Source organism: Desmodus rotundus, chromosome 3, assembly GCF_022682495.2.
Source record: "Desmodus rotundus isolate HL8 chromosome 3, HLdesRot8A.1, whole genome shotgun sequence".
NCBI lineage: Eukaryota > Metazoa > Chordata > Mammalia > Chiroptera > Phyllostomidae > Desmodus > Desmodus rotundus.
Genome location: NC_071389.1, coordinates 53,825,036 through 53,849,670, shown reverse-complemented (window position 1 = coordinate 53,849,670; position 24,635 = coordinate 53,825,036). Strand labels below are relative to the sequence as shown.

The 24,635-nt window shown below is 37.6% G+C and overlaps 1 protein-coding gene and 1 non-coding gene across 2 annotated transcripts in view; both read right to left on the bottom strand.

The window, feature by feature from the left end:
- The window catches only part of ACADM (acyl-CoA dehydrogenase medium chain), a 40,132-nt gene that overhangs the window by 13,809 nt on the left and 1,688 nt on the right, over positions 1-24,635 (bottom strand). The window contains exons 2-7 of the mRNA XM_024565520.3: positions 19,432-19,519; positions 16,776-16,873; positions 13,640-13,709; positions 12,604-12,704; positions 11,941-12,021; positions 2,504-2,634 (exon numbers count right to left, since the gene is read on the bottom strand). Of these exons, the coding sequence (XP_024421288.2) occupies positions 2,504-2,634; positions 11,941-12,021; positions 12,604-12,704; positions 13,640-13,709; positions 16,776-16,873; positions 19,432-19,519 (569 nt within the window). The remainder of the gene's footprint in view (positions 1-2,503; positions 2,635-11,940; positions 12,022-12,603; positions 12,705-13,639; positions 13,710-16,775; positions 16,874-19,431; positions 19,520-24,635) is intronic.
- Positions 12,875-13,068, bottom strand: LOC112309439 (U2 spliceosomal RNA). The gene has a single exon (XR_002975243.1). It is a non-coding gene; the product is annotated as a U2 spliceosomal RNA (small nuclear RNA).

Here is a 24,635-nt window from a genome sequence, read left to right as displayed (position 1 = left end):
AAACATTCAACCAGAACAGAACGAGGAGACAAGAATTCAAAAAAATGAGGAGAGGCTTAGGAACCTCCAGGATATCTTTAAATGTTCCAACATCCGAATTATAGGGGTACCAGAAGGAGAAGAGGAAGAACAAAAAATTGAAAACTTATTTGAACAAATAATGAAGGAGAACTTCCCTAATCTGGCAAAGGAAATAGACTTCCAGGAAGTCCAGGAAGCTGAGAGAGTCCCAAAGAAGTTGAACCCAAGGAAGCACACACCAAGGCACATCATAATTACATTACCCAAGATTAAATAAAGATAACGAGAGAATCTTAAAAGCAGCAAGAGAAAAGGAGACAGTTAACTACAAAGGAGTGCCCAGAAGACTGTCAGCTGATTTCTCAAAAGAAACCTTGCAGGCAAGAAGGGGCTGGAAAGAACTTTCAGGACTATTGCCTTTCAGGATTCCAAGTTCTGAGAGGCAAGGACCTACATCCAAGATTACTCTATCCAGCAAAGCTATCATTTAGAATAGAAAGGCAGATAAAGTGCTTCCCAGATAAGGTCAAGTTAAAGGAGTTCATCATCATCCAGCCCTTATTATATGAAATGTTAAAGGGATTTATCTAAGAAAAAGAAGATCAAAGATATGAACGGTAAAATGACAACAAATTCACAGCTATTAACAACTGAGAATAAAAACAAAACAAAAACATAAACAAAGCAAACAACTAGAACAGGAACAGAATCACAGAAATGGAGATCACATGGTGGGTTATCAGCAGGGAGTGGGAAGCAGAGAGAGGGGGAAAAGGTACAGAGAATAAATAGCATAAATTGTAGGTAGAAAATAGACAGGGGGAGGTTAAGAATAGTATAGGAAGTGGAGAAGCCCAAGAACTTATATGTATGACCGACCCATGGACATGAACTAAAGGGGGGGAATGCAGGTGGAAGGGGTGATGCAGGGTGGAGGGGAATAAAGGGGAGAAAAAAATGGGACAGCTGTAATAGCATAATCAATAAAATATATTTAAAAAATAAAACTAATAAATTACCATTCACTCTATAGTTTTACTCGATAATAGTAATACATAGTAAAAATTGATTGTTATTGCTTCTTGGCCTTTTGGCTAAGATGAAGTATAGTAAAAACTGACTTTAGTTTCATATATTACCTAATTTGTCTTACTACATGAAGAGTTGTACTTCATGAGTTCTTAAAAATTATGAACACTTCTAGTCGCATGGTTAGATTTCTCTCAACTTGTTACATTTCAGTAGTTTAATTCCTTGCTGATATTAAAATCACATAGTTAAAGATAATGATATCCATAATGATTAGACACCCCCAAGGGATTGAGCGACATGTTTAAAGCAAAACAAATGACACTCTGGTAAGCTCATTCCCAGAAATAATGCTTTACTTGCCAGAAAACTGCGCTTCAAAGCACACAGATATATTGAATCATATTTTTTGCAGATGAATAAAGACACTGGACAGCGCTGTTGTTGGAAAGCTTGTCCTTATGTTGAGCTGAATTCTGCATTTTTCTCACTTTCACCCATTAATGCTGAACTGGTTTCCTGATGCACATGTGCAAGACCACTTTTCTTTCTGTGTGACACTATTTAAAAATTTTCAAAATTCTTCCAAACTAACCAAACCTAATTCCTTTACTCTTCAAGGGACATGTTTTATAGGCTCCTCCTAAAGCAGGACTCTGTCTTGATTCTGAATGTATTCCATTTTGCCAGTGCGTATCTTAAAGTGTGTTGCCCAGAACTGTTACCATTTTCTCCTTCTTGCTGATGTTATCCTTCTATTACTGTATTTTAGCAAGAATTTACATTAGCTTTTTAAAGGCAGATACATCACACTGTTGATTCCTACTAAGCCTATAATTACTTATTAAATAAACTTTCATCTTTTTTCCCCCACAAATAATACTATCAAATATGTTTTCCTTCAACATTTTAGATTTATACAAGTGATTTTTGATCCTTTGTTGAACTTCATGTCATTATTTTTGTACCTATACATTTGGACCTTTTAGATTTCATACAAGTAAAATTACGTCTTCTCTAAGATAACCTGAGTTTTAAAATTGCCATTACTTATTGCTTGGAATCAGAGTAATTTGCTGTCAATGGTTTCCTTTCTGCCTCAGTCTCAGGAGAACGGTTCCAAGAAGGTGCTGGTGTAGGGCATGGAAAGAGGAGACGGTGAGGCAAATGGATGGAGTTCTAGCTTTCCTAAGCAGATACAACCAGAGCAGGTATTTCTGTTTTATTTTACAAATTTAACTTCTGAGAGTTAACTTGAAGACATAGTTCAAGGCTTAAAAATAGTTTTTGAAAATCACTGAACTACTTATAATCTCTTATGGACCTTCCATAAGTTCTATGAATAAAATTTATCTTAATTCTGGTGGCTTCATAACAAAGGAAAGGACAGAGGGGAGATTCTGAATGTAAAATGATTACAAAGCAATATACAGAGATGTTTTAAACAACATACCAATTAGCTTTTCCTCCGTTGGTTATCCACATCTTCTGACCATTAATAACATACTCATCTCCTTTCTTTTCTGCTTTGGTCTTTATACCAGCCACATCAGAGCCTGTTCCAGGTTCTGTTACACAGTAGGCCTGGGATATATGGAAATAAGAGAAAAAAACTAAATGCTAAGTATTAAACTATGAACATAGAATAAGGAATGTATTTTATTTTTTAAGCCAGTACTTTAAATATTTTTAAATACCTAACAATAAAATGTTCTTGGAGAATCAAATAAACCAAATGTAAAATTATTTAATATATAATTTAAGCTTGATATAAGATACCAGTAAACCATACCAAAAATTAAAATGTTAGATCTCTTCAACCCAGTTAAATTCAATTTCACATGAACTTACTCATTCAAACACCTAATAAGTAGTTTGTACCATGTACCAGGTTATAAACTAGATGGAAAAACCAGAGGTGAAAGACATCCTGTCTTCAAGATTTTCACACTGTAACAGTGGGGATGACTGCTACATTGTAATCATGTATCTATTAAAGTCACATACAATAGGCTCAACTATCTTAGCTTTAGGGTGTCAGAAAAAGCTTCCGAGAGGTGATGCTTAAATTCTCATAAAGGAAAAAGAATTCTTTGGGGATAGGGAAAAGGAGAAATGTGTATTTCGGGGAGAAGTAACAACATCTGCAATGATACCAAGATAAGAAGCAGGGTTACCCAATGTTTGGGATACAAAAGTACCCGAGTTCTATAACACGTAAACTCCGTGCATGTAAGGGAATGGTAGGAAACAAGTCTGGAAAGAAAGGAAACAGATGATAAAGAACCCTTTATATAACACACAGAAGTTATAATTTTATCTGGTAGAAAGAGGGGAGCCTCTTAAGGCTCTCAAACAGAGGAGTGACAAAAGATAAGCTGTAATAGAAAAAGCGGGCAGAGGAAGAAAAGCACTAGGTAGCTGAAGTTCATTGAAGTTTACTGAGTGACAGGTCCTGTGGATACAAGGCCCAAAGACACGGTCCCTTGCCCTTAAGGTGCTTAGAATCCAAAGAAGAGAGGAATCTTTAACAGTTAATTTTAATTCTAAAATAATAGGGTACACAGGGACATTAAAAATGATTATATAGACCTGTAGGGGGATGGGAGGTCATGAGTGGTAAGGAGGGTGAAAAGAAGAGAAATAAGTAAAACTCACTGGAAGAGCTGTATCTTGAAGTACAAATACCGCAGGAAGATCAAAGGCATACAAGAATGAAACTGCAGTTATAACAGGGGGAACTACTAGCAGTTCAGTACTGGAAAGTAAAGTGAGAAACTGAAAGCCCTGAGAAGAGGCAGAGAGGGACTTGGTCATGAAGACTGAGGTATATGCCACGCCGAGGAGAGTACAGTCTGTGCATTCAACAAAAGTTTATGGAACACTTGTAATTGTGACATGGAATCTTAAGGAATCAAGTACATGGGCTTCAGGGGAGTTCAAAATGCCCTAATGTGGGAAAGCGAGGAGTATATGTACTTTTATGAAGACATCAGATTCTAAAATGGGTTCAGAAACTGTAAAAGGTACAAATGCCATTGATGAATTGGAAACAGTGAATATTTTTGTAAATGCAAGAGAGTGACAGATTTACATTTTAGATAGTTTTATCATTACAAAAGTATAAATGACCGATTTAAGGGGGGTAATAATAATTGCTCACTATCTTTCAGGGGCTGTTCTAAGTACTTGACTCATTTAAACCTCAAAATAATCCCCACGACATAGGTACTAAGTATCTTCATTTACAAGTAACTAAACTGGCACAGTGAAGTTAAATAATTTGCCAACGTTCTCAGAGCTACTAAGTGGCAGAAGTACCTACACAAGATGACTTAGGGACACACAGTAAAGAGGCTCTGCAATAGTACAGGTAAGAAAGAAGCAAGCCAGAGAATAGAAGCTGCAGAGGAGAACTGTGGTGTGAAATTCAGATATGACAACTAAATAGGACATTGGGGAGCTAAAGATGTTATAACGACTTTCAATTTTTCAGTTTAAGCAACTTCCAGTTGGAGATAATCTAGAAGAGAGGCAGTTGTAAGAATGGGAAGAAAATAATTTGGTTTGAGACACATTTAGCTTACGGTATTTAAGTCTAGCCAAGAAGAAATGTCTAATAGACAATTGCATATAAGAGGGCAAAGCTCAGGGGAGAAGTCAGTGCTGAAACTATAGAGCTAATAGACTACTTAATGAATACACAAAAACTTAACACCACAGGGGGAAGCTGATTTGGTAATTTAAGAGAAGAGTAAGCTTTATATAAAGCAACAGTGCTAATGCCATCAGCTATATTTACAGCAGTATACAAAATAAGAGTGGTGGAGCCATCCTACTCCGCATTCATCAGACCATGCAGAAGAACAGCATTTAGCTCCAGGATATTTTAGTCAGTGATTAGTAAGGTGATGGGATGTTACTGTGTTGTATGAAGAAAAGATTAAAAAAGTTATATAAATAACTTAGAAAAGATAAGATCCACATGATAGCTACATTCAAATATCCAAAACACTGTATAGCCAAGGGAGAGAATTTGAATTGATAGAAAACTACAGTGAAATCATTCAAACTTTTATTGAACACCTATTATGGTGTGAGGTGGTAAGACTATATATAAATAGAAATGGCAGTCCTTTTCTTCAGGAGCAAGGTATCCAGAAGAGCTTTCTAATGGTTAGAGAGGCTCCCAAACGGAGCTGTCTCAGGATGTTGTGATTCCCAGGCATTACAACATAAGCTAGATGGCCTTTTGACCGGGTACTATAGAGGGGACTCAGGTATCATATAAGTAGATTGATTACTCTCCTACCGAGAGATTCCAAGATGTTTTCAGCATCATAACAACAACAAAAGTGGTTATTAAACAAATGAACTGTCCAGAAAAGATAATGCTTTAAAGTGTCAAAATTTTATTTTACCCACCTTTAGGAGTTTTGTTTTCCTGAAATATGCTATTAGACATTTCTCAGCCTTATAATAATGCTAAGTTTTTAGAGTGTACTGGTCTGTATGTTTCTGTACAAAATGGCTTGTCATGGCTGTTTCTTCAGAGATGTTGTTCTTATTTGATTCATTCCCAGTAATTAAAATTAATTTCATAATGCACTTTCAGTAGAAGCCTTCTTTTTTGTTTCCACTCTAACTTGTCTTCTTCTTTATCACACTATATATTACACAGAGTATTATAGTCATTTATGTGTTTCTACCTTAGCTATATCAGAGCTTCTTAAGCCACTTGGTATCCCTATTCTTTATCAATAAATATTTTACAAAGTAATTGTCCCTAGCATTTGTGATCCTCACTATTCTGACTAGTTTGACTTACAAAATCTAAATGTTGCCATGCGAACTAGAAAAATCAAGCATTATAGTAACATCCTTTTAAGCATAATTATTTATTTATGAGTTTATTTACTATTTTGCATAATTCTATGCATAAGTTAATACATTCTGGGTTAGGATCTAAGGATCTACCAGATTAACTTCTTGTGAGTACGAGCCCAGTTTTAGTCATTATTTTATTCACAGTCTACCCATTGCACAGTATTCAAGTATTTGAATGAATGAGTATAGCATTAGAACTTTATTAGTGATAATGTTACCAATCTTAAATTTGTATTATTTACAAAGCAATGTTGCATTTATCTCTATTAAAAATATTTTTTTACCTTCCACTCTAAAGGGAGTTGAGGTAGTTTATACAATACATGTTTTCTTAAAAAATCCGGATGAGGAGTAGGGCAGGAGACGGTATAAGGGGGATAAACGGTAATGGGAAAAAATACAATAAAAAATAAACTATTAAAAAAAATCACGGTGAAGTGAAAATAAAGATACAACCACAAGAAAAATAATAAATTACAGCACTTGCTTTTAGGTTCAGATAATTACTAAAGATGGGCTATAAAATTGGCTCTATTCTTCCCACTTACCAAAACAAAAAAATACTAGTTGTAAGTATAACTTAGAAGTGTGAAATGTGCCCACTTCTGGCCAAGATGGCAGCATGGGTACACATAGCTCACCTCCTTGCACAACCACATCAAAATTACAACTAAAATATAGAACAACCATCACCCAGAACCATCAGAAAGCAAGTTGAATGGAAGTCTAACAACAACAAAACTAAAGAAACCACATCCATCCAGACTGGTGGGGGGTGGAGACACAGAACAGGTTAGTCCCACACATATCCATGTGTGGTGGATATGAATTCGGGGAGGGTATCTCAGGAGCGAAGTGTCTTAGCCACACAACAGGTTCCCTCACAGAGGGTTCCAGTGCCAGGAAGATCAGTCCCCATAACTCCTGGCTGCAAAATCCAGTGGGGATTGAGTCGGTGGAAGAAACTTCTGGAGTCCCAAGCAGTTCCCCTTAAAAAACCCACACATGAACTTACACAGATTCACTCCCTCTGCGCTCCAGCACTGGGTAGCAGCTTGAACGGAACCAGCGGCTTTAAGAGAGGAACTGAAGTGTCTGGCACCAAGGTGGGAGCTGGAAGATAGTTTTCTCCCAGACAGAAAGGTGGACAGAGGCCATTGTCCCTTTTCTGAGCCCTCCCCCCACAGAGACACAGAGCTGGCAGGTGGGTGCCATATCTAAGACTCCATTGACTTATCTAACACTGTTACCCTGCCCTGGAGATCCCCCTGAGACTCTATCCCACCCAACTTACCGGCCCACCCAAATGATTAACTGTGACTTTTCCATATGAATGACTGGTCTTGGCTCATGCTTCACAACTTCCCTAATCCAATCAAATAAGCAACAGCTGGACTCAGTGAGCTCCCAGCCCCCATACCCTTTATTAAGTCATTCCAGGCACAGCATTAGCAGCAGCCAGCACAGATTCACAACTTGGCTTCACCTGGGACTCTCCAAGCCCAGCACAAGTAGCAGCCATCTCATACTGCTTTATAACTCATTCAGGGTGGCCCCGGGCAGAACACACGTTGGGGCTGACCTTGGCCTACACCACTTGGGAAACAGAGCCTGTGCAACCAGTGGACAGCCACAGACCACACTGGAGCACAATCACCCTGCCCCTGTATAGCTGATCCTCCATTCAACGAAGGGTGAAGTTGGTAGTCAGTGGTCACAGCCAGGCCTTGCTTGCACTGGTTTGCATAAATCCCTCCCATTGACCTGCCAACAGCATTCAAGGCCCAACTACACGAGGGTGTACTCAGCCTATACAAAGGACACACTTTGAGTACCTACCTTGGGTGATAGGGGAGGCTGGGCCATGGACCCTACAGGACACCTAATACACTGGACCACACTACCAAGACATCAAGTCAAAGCAGCTCTACCTAATACATAGAAATCAACACAGGGAGGCTGCCAAAACAAGGAGACAAAGAAACATGACCCAAATGAAAGAACAGATCATAACTCCAGGAAAAGAACTAAAAGGAGATAAGCAATTTATCAGATGCAGAATTCAAAACACTGGTTATAAGGATGCTCAAGGAACTGAGTGAGGACCTCAACTGCATAAAACAGATCCAGTCAGAAATGAAGGATACACTAATTGAAATGAAGAACAATTTACAGGTAAACAACAGTAGAGTGGAGGAAACCGAGAATCAAATCAATGACTTGGAACATAAGGAAGCAAAAAATCAATCATTCACAACAACAAGAAAAAAGAATCCAAAAATACAAGGATAGTGTAAGCAGCCTCTGGGACAACTTCAAGCATTCCAACATTCACATCATAGGGGTGACAGAAGGAGAAGAGAAAGAGCAAGAAATGGCAAATTTATTTGAAAAAATAATGAAAGAAAACTTACCTAATTTGGTGAAGGAAGTAGACATGCAAGTCCAGGAAGCACAGAGTCCCAAACAAGATGGATGCAAAGAGGCCCACTCCAAGATATATCATCATTAAAATGGCAAAGGTTAAAGACAAAGAGAGAATCTTAAATGTAGCGAGAGAAAAGAAGTTAGTTACCTACAGGGGAGTTCCCATAAGACTATCAGCTGATGTCTCAAAGAAACTTTGCAGGCTAGAAGGGATTGGCAAGAAATATTCAGTCACAAAAAGCAGGGACCTATAGACAACATTGCTCTACCCAGCAAAGCTATCATTTAGAATCAAAGGGCAAATAAAGAGATTCCCAAACAAGACAAAGCCAAAGGAGTTCATCATCACCAAACCATTATACATGAAATGTTAAAGGGACGTATTTAAGAAAAAGAAGATCAAAACTATGAACAATAAAATGGCAATAAATACACATCAATCAAAAACTGAATCTAAAAACAAGCTTAGCAAACAAGCACAGAGACAGAATCATAGATATGGAGAGCGTTTTGATGGCTGCCAGATGGGAGTGGGGTGTCAGTGAATGGGTTAAGAGGTAAGTAGATTAAGAAGTACAAATAGGTAGTTACAGAATAGCCACAGCGACGTAAAGTACAGTATAGAAAATGGAGTAGCCAAAGAACTTATACACATGACCCATGATTACCTGAGGGCTTGGGGGTTGCTGGGTGGAGGGGACAAAGAGGGAAAAATTGGGACAACTGTAATAGCAGAATCATAAAATATAATTTTTTAAAAAGTGCAATGCCCGTAAGCTAAAGTCTCCCATATAGCAAGTGGGCAAGGCAGATATTGCATGAATGAATGAATGAATGAATGAATAGCAGTTAAAGAAAAACTAAGTTTCCTCTAGCCATTAGGTATGAAATAATTGCTCTAATATATTTTTGTGAAAGGGACACTCTGTGAAGATATTCTTATGAAAACATAAGCATTTTGTTTTACCTTTACTATTCCTTTTAGAGATATACTCCCTATTTTCAAAAGAGACTTTAAGCTGAAGTGACTGTATAAGATCACATTACTATTATATGGCTGAGCAAAGACCTAAAAAGCCAGGTCTTGGGACCCCAAGTTCAGTGTTATTTCGGTTATATGCCAGCTACTTTCTAGCTCCATTAGAAATGTATGATTTTATGACAAGAGTTTTCTTCACCATTATTAGGCTCTTTACTGAGACTTCTAGGTTCTAAGACCATGTTTGAACAAATTTGAGTTTACTGAATGTCTTGCCCATGACAAGCTTGTCCTCATAGACTAGTACTTGTCTATGATTGCTTAATACTGCATATATTTTAGGTATATCCTGTTTAAAAGATTTAACGCGATCTTTTAAAAAGATATATAGTTTTTAATATTTTATGTATACAGTACATATGCAGTAACACAATTTGTTATGATTTTTGGAAAATTTATTTTGCAGTAAATGAATGGTATTAAAAATAATCATGGTGTTGCCCTTACTTTTCTCTGTATATCTGACCATACATGATCAGGTAAGAGATTAAGTCTTATGAATACATAATAACGATATATCTGTACTGTAATGTTAAAACCAAAAAGTTGTATCAATTATTAAAATATTATTTTTGAAAGCAAAAATCTAAAGAATTTAAATATACAACAATAGGGAATAGTGAAAATAATTATAGTATATTAATAGGCATATTATACAGTAATAAATATCAGTCTTTAAAAAGAAAATGCATGTGATGTTAATAAGGATATAACTGCACATACAATATGACCCTAATTGTTAAAAACATATTTATACGTATTTAAAAATCTGATAGAGAGGACAGTAAGACAGTAATACTAGTTAACTTCATATGTGAGGGATTACAGATGTTTCTGTTCCTCATACTTTTCAAAATTTTCTATACTGCTTTTACAATCCAAGAAGTTTAAAAAGGTTTTTAAAAATTTAAATAAAATACTGTATGTAATATAACTTTATAAATATTTATTGGGAGTTACACAATAAATAATTTCAGTGTAAGTTAATCAAAACTCATAATTAATATACCTATACACTATTTTCATTTTTACCCTTGGCTTTATATGTTGAGCAGATCTATTACTATTAAGCACAAGAAGGTAGAAAATGTACATTAAATCTTTACTGTTGAAAAAGAATACCTTAGGGATTATAATGAATATATTTTTACATATACTGAAGGTATTGATATCTAACAAAACTATTAAAAATGTTTAAAATACTTGAATTAATTTTAAAGACTCTAATATAGAAATACCTATTTATAACTAATAAGATAATTACAAATATTCTTAAGATTTTATTTATTTATTTTTAAAGAGAGGGGAAGGGAAGGAGAAACAGAGGGAAACATCAGTGTGTGGTTGCCTTACATGTGCCCCTTCCTGGGGACCTGGCCCACAACCCAGGCATGTGCCCTGACTGGGAATTGAATGGGCTACCCTTTGGTTTGCAGGCCAGCACTCAATCCACTGAGCTACACCAGCTTGGGCACAAATATTCTTATCAATGCACTAAGGCAGGTTCCCCTAAGCATCTATATTCTATAATTTTCAGCCAATTTCTAATATCATATATGTTATAGAATAAGACTCTAGATATTTCACACAGTTCTAAGGTAATACTAGGAATAAGCCTTCTAATAAACTCTCATGTGTTGAAAAAAATTACCAACTAGGAAATAAGCATAAATGTCTTTATTAGGCAGTTTGCCCAAAATTTAGGTACCTGAATAAATAAACATTTATTTTCAAATATTACTTTCTAGTCTTTCAGACCAACTCTCACAATTAGCTAAATTTTAGTAACAATGTATTATTTCAGTATCACAATTACACGCTAGATTAAAATTTGACTAATAAGAAAAGGAAGGAAAAAAATCCTTAAGTAAAAACACTTTCAAAATAGAACCTCAGTATGTGTGTGTATGTATGTATAGGGGACTGTGTGGAGAAGTAATATCCCATCAGGGTAACATCTGCCTGGAGAACAGATCCTTCTTGCCGAATTTTACAAGATGTGAGGAGTGTGAATTTTTCCTCTGGACCTAAAAGAATAAAAGACCTTTGCACACCTCTCCCCACCAAAAAATAAAAAATAAAAATATCCAATCTAAACATTTGTTGAGTAGCTCTCAGGGAATTCATCTGTAAATATTCTCCCAAAGTTACTCATTCAGACGAGATCGGATGCATTCAGGGTGGTATGGCCATAGACTCAAGTTACTCATTTAACAAATAAATTGATACCTTTTATTAGATAAATTGATATCTTTTTAATTTCTTATTAGTTCAAAAGACTACTAGTTCAAACACCTACTGTCATACAGTCAGTCTAAATTTCCGACACAGCCACGCGGAGTGCACCACTACATAGTTCTCTCTTTTCTGGAAATAAGCTGGGGATTATTATGACAATTTTCTGGCACCCATGACACATCGTAAGTAGACATTTTTCATCTGGAAATAGCCAAGAGTAATTATTATGACACTTTCTTGGCATCCCAGAATTATCACTGTACCTAAATACTTTGGGAACTTCGGCTGTACATACTCACACACATTAATGGCTCCTCAGTCATCCTCCCCAAATACTTCTTTTGTTGTTGAGCATTTCCAGCAATAATAACAGGCATTTGCTATCGAAGAAAAGTGACATAAAAAAAAGATATTTTTACTATGCATGTAAATTCAGAGATACTACAATTTAAAAATAGAAAACTAGTTTCCCCCAATGGGTAAGTCTAAAAGAACTGGGCTTTACTCTGCCTCTAAGTTGGAGAACTAAAATAAGAAAATAATACAAGTATTATTAGTGTAATCTTAATACAAGTATTTTCATAAAGTCAAGTTATATAGAACTTGGTATAATACTGTATTACACAATGAATTAAATGCAGGATAAATAATGTAGTATATACGATCAAGCTTCCTAAGAACTGCTCACTAAGTTTTAGCATTGCCATCATGACCCTTCCCCTGAATGCTGATTTGGGCCTGAAGCAGCAGCCAAAGTGTAGTTTCCCCACAAGGATAGCTAGGGCTACAAGTAGTATAGACAAGGCCAGCATGATGAACTTTTGGAATAAAAAATACAGGCTTCACTGCAGAATCTTGTGTTTCTTTTAAGAGAAAACTGTGTTCTACCAACTAACCTAACCTAGCAGTACTGTCTCATTAACAATAGCTCAGTTAGGCAATTAATTTTCTGAGTGACTTACCCCTAAAGAATTTGCTTCAAGAGCAGTCTGAACTCCTGTACATCCATATGCCAATTCTTCAGTAATTAAACAGTTATCAAAAGATCCAAGTCCAAGGCCTCCTATAGTATCAAAATGTAGTAAAAGCCCATGATAATATGTAGTACGTCTCAACTGAAATAAAGGTAAGTTATTTTAATTACTTCTAATATGACCCAACTGGAAGTAATTAAATAGTTAATCTGATTGGTTTTATTTTTATTTATTTGTTTTATTCTGTTTCTTGTCCCTGAGGGGGCGCACTGTTCCCGGAAGCACTTCAATCGTGAGTGGATCTCTGTGCAGCATGAACAGGCAAACTCCATCTCTATCTCTCTGCTCCAAAAACCCACTGAATGTTGTCCTCGGATAGAGGTCTTTATCAGATGTTAAACTAATAAGAACAGGTGCTACATTTGATCTTAGCGAAAAAGGCCAAGAAGTAATCATCTAACTGGTTTTAAAGGCAAATTTGCAAATACACTATCTATAACCCAAGAAAACTAAAAATGTGCAATGGCTAGCACAGTGGCAAATTTAATTTCTCTATAGTAAATTATAAAAATTTCAAAAATATTCTCTTGCTATTTGTAATCTGGACCTGTTTTCCTGTTTTAACATGATTTTGTAAAAACTTAATTCAACTCTACTAAAATTTTGACCTTCCTGGGAAAAGGAATGAAAACCTCACAGATCACCTCACAGGAAAAAAAAAATCAATAACATATAAACTAAAAGGTAGAATTAAAATGCAACAAATTGACCAGCTCTACAGACAAAAGTTACCAAGGTTCAGAATCAAGTTAAAGTTGGAACCTGTTATAAAGAATAAAAATGCCTCTAAGTGTTGAATACAAGGCTTCCAGAAACAGGCAAAGCAAATACTGAACTCTGCACAGGAAGACAAAGGTAGAAAGCTAATATTTAATGGCAATAAATATTTGAAAGAATGAGTAGAGTTTCACAATTTTTTCTTGTTCCTATGCATTCCAGGGTTAAAAATGCGAAGAGAGCTTACCACAACTTTCTGGAATGTGTGTATTCATTAAACCAAGTTCCCAGGCTCTTTTAATTAGGGGGACAGGGTACTAAAAGACAAAAAAGATTAAAGATAGCCAGTTACATTTAAAAATCTAGATATTTGATTATGTAGTCTTGCAAAAATGTAAAAGATATTTCTCTCCTTAAAATGCATAGAGGCTTCCCTTCAAGATAAAGGTGTAGGTAAATGCAATACTTACATCCTCCCAAAATTACATCAAAATTAAAACTAAGTTACATAACAACCACCATTCAGAACCACCTGAAATCCAGCAGAATGCAATCCTACAGAGATTCAAAGAAGGCAGCACACTGAGACTGGTAGACGGAGTGGACATGGGGAAGGGGCTGCTCCCACACCCACACCCAAGTGTGGCAGATAAAAATCAGAAGGGATATCAAGGCCTTGGAGGAGCACCCTGAGGAGTGAGGGGTCCCAGCCCCACACCAGGCCTCCCAGCCCAGGGTTCCAGTGCCTGGAAGCAAGTCCCCATAACTTCTGGCTGTAACATCCAGCAGGGATTGTGGCTGAGGGATATGGAAGGCTTCTGGAGACCCAGGCAGTTCCTCTTAAAGGACCTGTATATGGACGTAATTGGGCTCACTCACTCTGAGCTCCAGCATGAGGGGAAGCAGCTGGAAAGGCACCAGGGACATACAGGGAGAAACTGAACTGGCTGGCATTAAGGAGAGAGCTGGAAAGGCAACCCTCCTCCAGACAGAACTGCTGGCAGAGGCCACTGCCCCTTTTTTGAGCCCTTTCCCCCACAGAGCAGGCAGGAGGGCTCTGTATCTGAGTCTCCATAAACTTTTTGCCTCACCCTGGTGATACCCTGGGACCCTGCCCACCCAACTTGCAGGCCCACCCATGCTGTTTCCAGTAGCCTTTCGATACCAATGGCTGGTCTTGACTCATGGTCCAAACTTTCCTACAATCTCTCAGACGAGTAGCATCTGGCCTCACCATGCCCCGTACCTCTCACTAAGTGCACCAGCCCTGGCACTAGCAGTAGCCAGCCTTGGTTCACAGCCTGGCTGCTTGTTGGCACCTGCAAGCCCAGCACGAGTAGCAGCCATTTGCAGACCATTTTGTAGGTCATGCCAGGTGGCCCCAGGAAGAATATAGGTGATGGCTGACGTTGGCTTGTATCTCCCAGAGGCCTCAGAACCAGTGCACCATGTGTACAGTTTCAGATCACATCTAGCACCACCCAACCTCCTCCACAAGTGACACACTCAAGGGGCCCACTGAAGTAAGTCTCACTCAGTGTGATGGGCAACTGCACAGCTGATCCTCCACAGTGGTCACAGTTGGTCTTGTAGCCAACTGACCAGGGGGCAAATTTCCCTCTTGTTGATGTGCCAACAGCAATCAAATCTCAACTACGAGAGGAGGGTGTATAAAGCCCAAATGGGGTGGGGAGGTGGGCACCTGGAGTGCATACCTCAGGTGAATGGGAAGGCTGTATGTACCACTGGATCCTAAAGGACATCTATTATATAAGTTCACCCTACCAAGCCCAGGAGATGCAGCAGTTCTACCTGATACATAGCAACAAACACAGGGAGACTGCCAAAATGAGGAGACAAAGGAACATGGCCCCAAATGAAACAACAGAACAAAACTCCAGAAAAGAGCTAAACAAAATGGACACAAGCAATCTACTAGATGCAGAGTTGAAAACACTGGTTATAAGGATGCTCAATGAACTTAGGGGAAAAGTAGATGAACTTGTAGAGAATTTCAACAGCATAAAAAAGGACATGGAAACCATAAAAAAGAACCAGTCGGAAACGAAGGATACACTAACTGAAATGAAGAATAATTTATAGGGAATCAACAGTAGAGTAGATGAAGCCAAGACTCAAAACAGCAACTTGGAATATAAAGAAGAAACACCCAATAAGAAAAGCAAAAAGAAAATGTCCAAAAAAAAGAGGAGAGCGGAAGGAGACTCTGGGACAACTTCAAACATACCAACATTCTCATAATGGGGGTGCCAGAAGGAGAAGAGAGCAAGCAAGAAATTGAAAACCTATTATGACATAAGACTTCCCTAAACTGGTGAAAAATAGAAATACAAGTCTAGGACCCAAACAACAAGAATCCAAAGAGGCCCACACCAAGGCACATCATAATTAAAATACAAGAGATTAAAGACAAAGTAAGAACCCTAAAAGCAGCAAAAGAAAAGCAATTAATTACCTATAAGGGAGCTCCCATAAGACTGTCAGCTGGACCTTGGCCGGTGTGGCTCAGTTGGTTGGAGCATTGTCTGGTACACCAAAAGGTTAAGGGTTCAATTCCTGGTCAGGGCACATACCTAGGTTTCAGGTTTGATCCCTGGTCAGGGCTTGTATGGGAGGCAACCAGTTATGTTTCCTCTCACACCAATGTTTCTCCCTCTCTCTCCCCCCTCATCTATCTCTAAAAGCATATTGAAAAAAAATGCCCTCAGGTGAACATTAAAAAAAAAAAAAAAGACTGTGAGCTAATTTCTTGACAGAAACTTTTCAGGCCAGAAGGGATTGGCAAGAAAAATCCAAAATGATAAAAGGCAAGGACCTACAACCAAGATTACTTCACCAAGCAAAGCTGTTATTTAGAATCAAATTACACTTAAAGAGCATCCCAGACAATAAAAAGCTAAGGGAGTTTACCACCAAACCAGTACATGTTATAGGGTCTTCTTTGAGAAGAAAAAAAGATAATGAAAATATGAACAATAAAATGGCAATAAATACATATCTATCAATAGCTGAATTTAGAAAATAAACAAACAAGCACAACAGAAACACACTCATGGATGCAGAGAACATTTTGATGATTGCCAGATGGGAGGGGGGAAGGGGGGATAAGTGAAAAAGGTAAAAGGATTAAGAATCACAAATTGGCAGCTACAAAATAGTCAGGGGGATGTAAAATACAGTATAGGAAATACACTCAATAATATTCTAATAGCTATGTATGGTGTCAGATGAGTACAAGAATAATTGGAACGATCACTTAAGTTATATAATATCTCATCACTGGGGTATATGCCTAAAACTAATATAATATCATATGTCAACTGTAACTGAGAAATAATTTTTTTAAATGTATATATACCCACCTCGCCAGTTTTATCATATTCTGCGGCAACGGGGATTATTTCCTCCTTGGCAAATTTACGAGCAGTAGCCTGAAATTCTTTCTGCTGTTCAGTCAACTCTAAGGGAAAGTTATTTAGAAAACATCAAAATAGGACAATGACATAAGGGAAAAAGACCTATGGAATGAGTATGTGGAAATTTATGCTTATACTAAAGATTTTAACCCTTGATTATCCACAAAGTCAAAGACTACAAATGCACTTTCTAATTAATCAAGATTTCACTCTACAATATATCTATGCCAAAGGAGGCAGGTAAGATTTCTAGCTTTTATAAGTAAGTAACAGATAAAAACTTGAGCTTTTCTCTTCTACTCAGTGAGGTCTAAATTTTTAAAAAAATTTTAACTACTTCCTAGGCAGATTTATCAAATGTTTAACACCAAAATAAAACTACATAAGACATGCCCTGGTATCAAAAATCAATCTTCCTAGGGAAATGGGATATGCTCAATGACCACAAACCAATAAAACTTGTTCCAAAATATCACATAAAAATATCAGTATCTTAGCTTCAATTTTACTCCTCCTTGAAACTCAGAATTTTATAAATTTATAAATCAGCAAAAAGCAACTGGTAAAAGTGGTAGAAAAGTGTCTCAAAAAGTAATGGCATAAAACTCTGCTGTAATGCCCTTTGTTAGTGATGACTAAACAGTGCAATTACACAAACTACAGGGCTGTGTTATTATGGAGTCAGTGACGCGAATGTGGTGCCTAGACTGAGGACCGGAGCCAATCGCTACTGCGTTTTTTCAAACCCACACTATCACGGGGTTTTAACGTGGTTACATCCAATCTCAAAGGACAGGTAAAATTTCAAAGAGATATAGGGTATTTTGGGCAAGAAGAATGAGAGCAAATGCATAGAGGTAGTAATGAGCAAGAATGTTTAAGATTATAATAATAATTTTTATAGGGATGCAGATGTAAAATCTAACAGACACTAGAATTCTGGTGCTGAATCAAACAGGCTAAATTCAAACCTCATTTTATAGACAAGAAAACAAAATCCCCAAAATGAGGAAATGATAGCCCCATATATTTACAATAAATTTAGCAGTGAAAATATACTTAGACTGTAAGTTCAGAGTTGTCTGCCTGTATCTTTACTTTTAAAACTGGGGTTAGGCCCAGACTGGTGTGGCTTAGTGGGTTGGGCATTGTCCTGCAAACTGCAAGGTCACTGATTTGATTCCCAGTAAGGGTACATGCCTGGGTTGCTGGCCAGGTCCTCGGTTTGGGGTGTGCTAGGGGTGCGCGAGAGGCAATGGATTGATGTTTCACTCACAGAGGCAACGGATCAATGTTTCTCTCCCTCTCTTTCTCCCTCCCTTCCCCTCACTCTAAAAATAAATAAAATCTTTAAAAAATAAATAAATAAAACTCGGGTCAGTCCATATCAAGGTTATGGGTAGGTAAACAGTAGGAAAGGCAGGGATCTATTACTGAGAGCCTACCTTGGTCCAGCCACTACTATGTGCTAGGGACTTTACCTATAAATTTAATCTTCAAATAAATCCTGGGTTGTAGCTATTATTCCCATTTTATAGAAAATATCGAACTAAATACAACTGGTCATATGTGTTATCCTTATTCCTTTACTTGAGCTTCACAATCTGTCTCCTAAATTCTTGTATCTGTCCTATCCTCTGTCACTCAGCAAACCACCACAGATTTCTGCTGCTATGCTCTTACAGTCTGTAAGTGACAAACTAGAGAGCAACCAAACCAAACCTATGCTAATATCTGAACAAGGAATTAATAAGATATAGTGCCCCAAACTGCTATCCTCACATCACTGGAAAATTTTCATTTAACTCTATTTTTAAAAGCTTTATAAAGAAGCTAACAATCTTAAAAATAACAAAAAATAAAAATAATAAGCCTACAGAGCTCTGAGTTTGTTTCTGTTACCTGGGTGTTAGTTAATTACCTTAGCTGCCTTTTAACTACTTTTAACTACTGAGTTCAAGTGAATGGAAAAATGGGTTTTTAACTAGAGGAAAGGTATCATAATAATTTTTAAAGAAGAAGCACTTTAGGAAGGAAAGGATGCCAAAGATAGGAATTATTATTTCAAATTTTTTGCCTGGGATCGTCATTTTAGACAGGAAAAGGTAATCATATTCCTTTTCGCTCCAATACCACATGGATCCCTGGTCCCAGAACTCAGAACCACATCAACTAGCACCAAAACTGCACTTCAGCCATATTGGTGGCCAAATAGGCTTTGGCTTATTAGCAGGTACCTAACATTGTTTATCTAATAAATGTTTAAGAAGTATTTATTGCATTCAAATTTCTAATTTGAAGACTATTCATATGTATCAGTAATTCTGTTATTTATTTTGTGTTACATACTTAGAAAGCAGGGCAAGAATATATGTATGATGCTAACAGACCTATGGGTAGGTATTTATGCTAAAGGAGAAAACGAGATCAGGAAGAATGGGTGTGACTAACTGTGGAAAATCTGTGGATGGTGACTGATTCTATTCACTGACAGACATTACTAAATTTTCTTAAATAAACATATCCAGACAAATACATATATAAAGCTGCATATATATAGTAAATTCAAGTTTAAAGTCAAAGGACAGAACAAAACACATACCAAAACTAAATCCCAATCCTCCTTTACGTTGTATGGCAGCATTTGTATGTTGTGATCTCCAGTCAAAACAAGCAAGATTTTTCAGGACCTATAAAGAACAATTTTATTAAAATTAATTTGATAAATTAAACAATAATCAAATAAGAGAATCCTGACAATTACAAATGAGTACAGCAACTTGTTTGACCACTCAGCAGAGTTTTTTGAGTCATTACTTAAGTGCCTTCAACTATAATTTGATTTCTATATTAAATAAGCCAATTACCAGGTATTTGAACACCTATCAAAAAGGCAATGTTATCTTTTAAGCAATGAAAATAAAACTAATCAGTAGTATTTACACTACTGACATGGAGTGTTTTCAAGGCAAGTAACAGTCAGGAGTAGTAGCAGACTTAGAACCATTATTTTGGATATTTTACTTACGAGCTAAAGGACACTTGTGATTGAGCAGGTTATGGCAACAAGAGGATGGTATTGTACTGTGTGCAACAGTTGCCCAGTCCATCAACTTTGATACCCTGTCCCTGTGAGCCTCCCAGGTATGCCTCCGGGAATCTTCCACTTGGAGGATCTCATTTTCTAATATACCTCACTCTATTTCACAAAACAAAATAGCCTAAAACCGTGTTCTTTATTTTCTGCTGTTGTCTATGAGCATTCTTAGAATGGTCAAAGCCAGGGGCCAGCACATTATGGTAGCCACAAATTTTATAAATTACATTTGATTGGAACACAGCCACACCACATTGTCAATTGCGGCTTCCACACAAAAGTTATAGAGTTATAGAGTTAAAAGTTATTGCCACAGGGACCACATGGTCCACAAGCCAAAACTTACTATCTGTCCCTTTAATTTTTAAGTTTGCCAATTCTGTTGTAAACTTTTAATATACTACTTGTCTTAATATCTGAAATATAAGGCGGGGCAAAAGTAGACTTAAAGTTGTTTGTATGGAAAATATATACAATAAATAACACAAGAATAAACTGTGTTTCATGTACTTATACCTATAAACTTACTGCTATCCCACCCTAACACTTGTATTTCTTCCAAGGGGTATGTTAAAAACATAATCAGATATACACTTAATATTCCTTCGCAATCTATTTTTATACTCATGACAGTTTGTAAACAAAAGTAATCACCTATATTAACTAAAATTACCAAACTGAAAACCATATATCTCTTGAGAAATGTCTGAGGATGGTCAAAGTTACATAATTTATATTTCACAAGATTCTAAGAGACCTATTCTTAGGCAATTCTAGTAAGTTAAAAAGAAAAACTGAACAATATACTAAAAGATCAAGAACTGAACTTATGTTTTTCAAAATCTGTAAAAAGAAACTGTCTACTTTCTAGATGAAACTTTGTTATAGAGTATCACCTACCTTTAAAGTACCAATAAAGATTGTCAAATATCTTGATTTAAATTGCCCTTTCAAAATAACAAAATACTTTATCCAATTTGGAAAAAGTAATTACACAGAGTATGAAAATTCACATTTCTTTGTAATTTTCATTAATTTTGAAAGTAAAATGTGGCTTCTCTAATCCTCATTATCTAGTTATCACAGACCAAATTTATTCTTATTTAAAGTCACATTCCACATATTAATTAACTTATTATCCAGGCCACGCCTAGGATTAAGGCACTATATTTATTTCTGTTTTGCACATGAAAAAACTGAGGTTCAGAAAGGTCAAGTAAAATTGGCTAAAGTCGCTCAGCTACTATGTGGTGGAACCAAGATTCTAACTCTAACATTTACTACCAAGAACCCATGCCATCAACCACCCTGCTAAACCACTCTTTCAGTTTCAAGTCTCCTCACTGGTTATTAGGTTCCACAAAGAAGAAAAGCATACCATAACAATCAGACCAAAAAATCTAACCTTTCCCAATATGTGTTCAGACACCACTACACAAAAATTAGACCTCACAAAAAAATGTACAATCGTTTTCTGAGAGACTTTAAATAGGGTATATTGGATTTAAAATAATTTACAAAAAGTTAATGTGATTTTGGGGGGAAAGGTAGCTATAGCTAGGGAACACTGTCCAGTGACCTGTTAATTATATACTAATGTTAGCCATTTAATTAGATAGGTGGCTTAGGAGATAACCATATAGAAATACAGTATTTGAACTTACAACTGCTAAACTCAAACTGAGTTTGAGTTGAGATTATACATTATTTTTGAGACCTTAGATTGGTTACAAACTTGTAGCTACTTTCAAACCTGGAAAATACGGTATGAAAAGGAATTATAGAATGGACTTCCAGTCAAGACGGTGGCATAGGCAGACACGGCTCACCTCTTCCCACAATCACACCAAAATTACAACTAAAATATAGAACAACCATCACTCAGAAGCATCAGAAATCGAGTTAAATGGAAGTCTGATAACTAAGGAATTAAAGAAACCACATCTATCCAGACTGGTTGGAGGGGTGCAGATGTGGAACAGGCTGGTCTCTCACCCAAGTGTGGTGGATAAAAATTCAGAAGGGATATTTCTGGAGCAAGGAGTCCCAGCCCCATGCCAAACCCTCCGGCCCAGGATTCTAGGGCCAGGAAGATAAGTCGCCACATCTTGTGGCTATAAAAACCAGCAGCGTTTGAGTTGGTGGAAGAAAATGCTGGAACCCCAAGCAGTTCCTCTTAAAGAACCCACATATGGCTTACCTACTCAGACTCACTCCCTCTGAACACCAGCAATGGGGTAGCAGCTTGAAAGGCACCAGCAGTAAACAGGGAGAAACTGAAGTATCTGGCATCAAGGTGAGCAGAGGCCATTGTGCCTTTTCAAAGCCCTCCCCCCACAGAGTCAGCAAGCTGCTGTCATATCTGAGACTCCATCAACCTGGCTAACACTGTTTGACCTGCCTTGGAAATCCCCAGAGACTCAGCCACAACCAACTTACGGGCCCACCCAACCTACTTTTCCTGTGAATGGCTGGTCTGGGCTCATGCTTTACAACTTCCTAAATCCTCTCGAACAAGCAACAACTGGCTGTATGGTAACTGCTGGCAACAGCACTAGCAGCAGCCATTCTAGATTCACAGCTTGGCTTTGCCTTAGAATCCCGGAGCTCAGCACAACTACCAGCCATCTCAGACTGCTTTACAGCTTAGACAGGGTAGCCCAGAGTAAAACACAGGTGGGGGCAGAGCATGGCCTACACCACTTGTGAAACCCCAGGGCCAGCGCACCCAGTAGACAGCTATAGACCATGTGGGAGCACCACGACTCTGCCCCTGCACCGCTGATCCTCCATGGAGGGTGGAGGTTGGTGGTCAGTAGTCATACTCAGTCCTTGTAACTGATTGGCCAGGACAAATACCTCCCATTGATCTACCAACAGCGACCAAGGTTCAACTATAAGAGGAGAGTGTACTCAGCCCACACAAAGGGCACACTTCAAGTACCCAGCTTGGGTGATAGGGGAGGCTGGACCACTGGACCCTAACACATTGGACCACACTACCAAGACACCAAGTCAAAGCAGCTCTACCTAATACCTATAAATAAACACAGGGAGGCTGCCAAAACAAGGAGACAAAGAAACATGACCCAAATGAAAGAACAGATCATAACTCCAGGAAAAGAACTAAAGGGAGATACGCAATTTATCAGATGCAGAATTCAAAACACTGGTTATAAGGATGCTCAAGGAACTGAGTGAGGACCTCAACTGCATAAAACAGATCCAGTCGGAAACGAAGGATACACTAATTGAAATGAAGAACAATTTACAGGTAAACAACAGTAGAGTGGAGGAAGCTGAGAATCAAATCAATGATTTGGAACATAAGGAAGCAAAAATCAATCATTCACAACAACAAGAAGAAAAGAGAATCCAAAAATACAAGGATAGTGTAAGCAGCCTCTGGGACAACTTCAAGCATTCCAACATTCACATCATAGGGGTGCCAGAAGGAGAAGAGAAAGAGCAAGAAATGGCAAATTTATTTGAAAAAATAATGAAAGAAAACTTCCCTAATTTGGTGAAGGAAGTAGACATGCAAGCCCAGGAAGCACAGAGTCCCAAACAAGATGGATGCAAACAGGCCCACTCCAAGATGCATCATCATTAAAAGGGCAAAGGTTAAAGACAAAGAGAGAATCTTAAATGTAGCGAGAGAAAAGAAGTTAGTTACCTACAGGGGAGTTCCCATAAGACTGTCAGCTGATGTCTCAAAGAAACTTTGCAGGCTAGAAGGGATTGGCAAGAAATATTCAAAGTCACAAAAAAGAGGGAATTCTATGCAGCAGAGAGAAAGAAGGAGCTTATACCCTTTGCAATGGCATGGATGAAACTGGAGAGCATTATGCTAAGTGAAATAAGCCAGGTGGTGAGGGACAAATACCATATGATCTCACCTTTAACTGGAACATAATCAACAAAAGAAAAAAGCAAACAAAATATAACCAGAGACATTGAAATTAAGCACAATGTAACAATAGCCAGAGGGGAGTGGGGAGGGGATAGTGAGGAGAGGGGTCTATAGGAGCTACTATAAAGGACACAAGGAAAAATCAAGGGGGAGGGTAGAGGTGGGGGAGGGAGGTGAGACTGGCTGGTGGAGGGATGGGGAGAAAATGCAGACAATTGTAACTGAATAAAAAAAAAGAAAAAGAAAAAAAAAAAGAGGGACCTATAGCCAAGATTGCTCTACCCAGCAAAGCTATCATTTAGAATCAAAAGGCAAATAAAGAGCTTCCCAAACAAGACAAAGCTAAAGGAGTTCATCATCACCAAACCATTATACATGAAATGTTAAAGGGACTTATTTAAGAAAAAGATCAAAACTATGAACAATAAAATGGCAATAAATACATATCTATCAAAAACTGAATCTACAAACAAGCTTAGCAAACAAGAACAGAGACAGAATCATAGATATGGAGAGTGTTTTGATGGTTGCCAGATGGAAGTGGGGTGTCAGTGAATGGGTTAAGAGGTAAGTAGATTAAGAAGTACAAATAGGTAGTTACAGAATAGCCATGGAGATGTAAAGTAAAATATAGGAAATGCAGTAGCCAAAGAACTTATATGCAGGATCCATGGACATGAACAATGAAGTGGATATTGCCTGAGGGAGTAGGGGGTGCCGGGTGAAGGGAGGGTAAAGGGGGAAAAATGGGGAGAACTGTAATAGCATAATCAATAAAATATAATTTTAAAAAAGA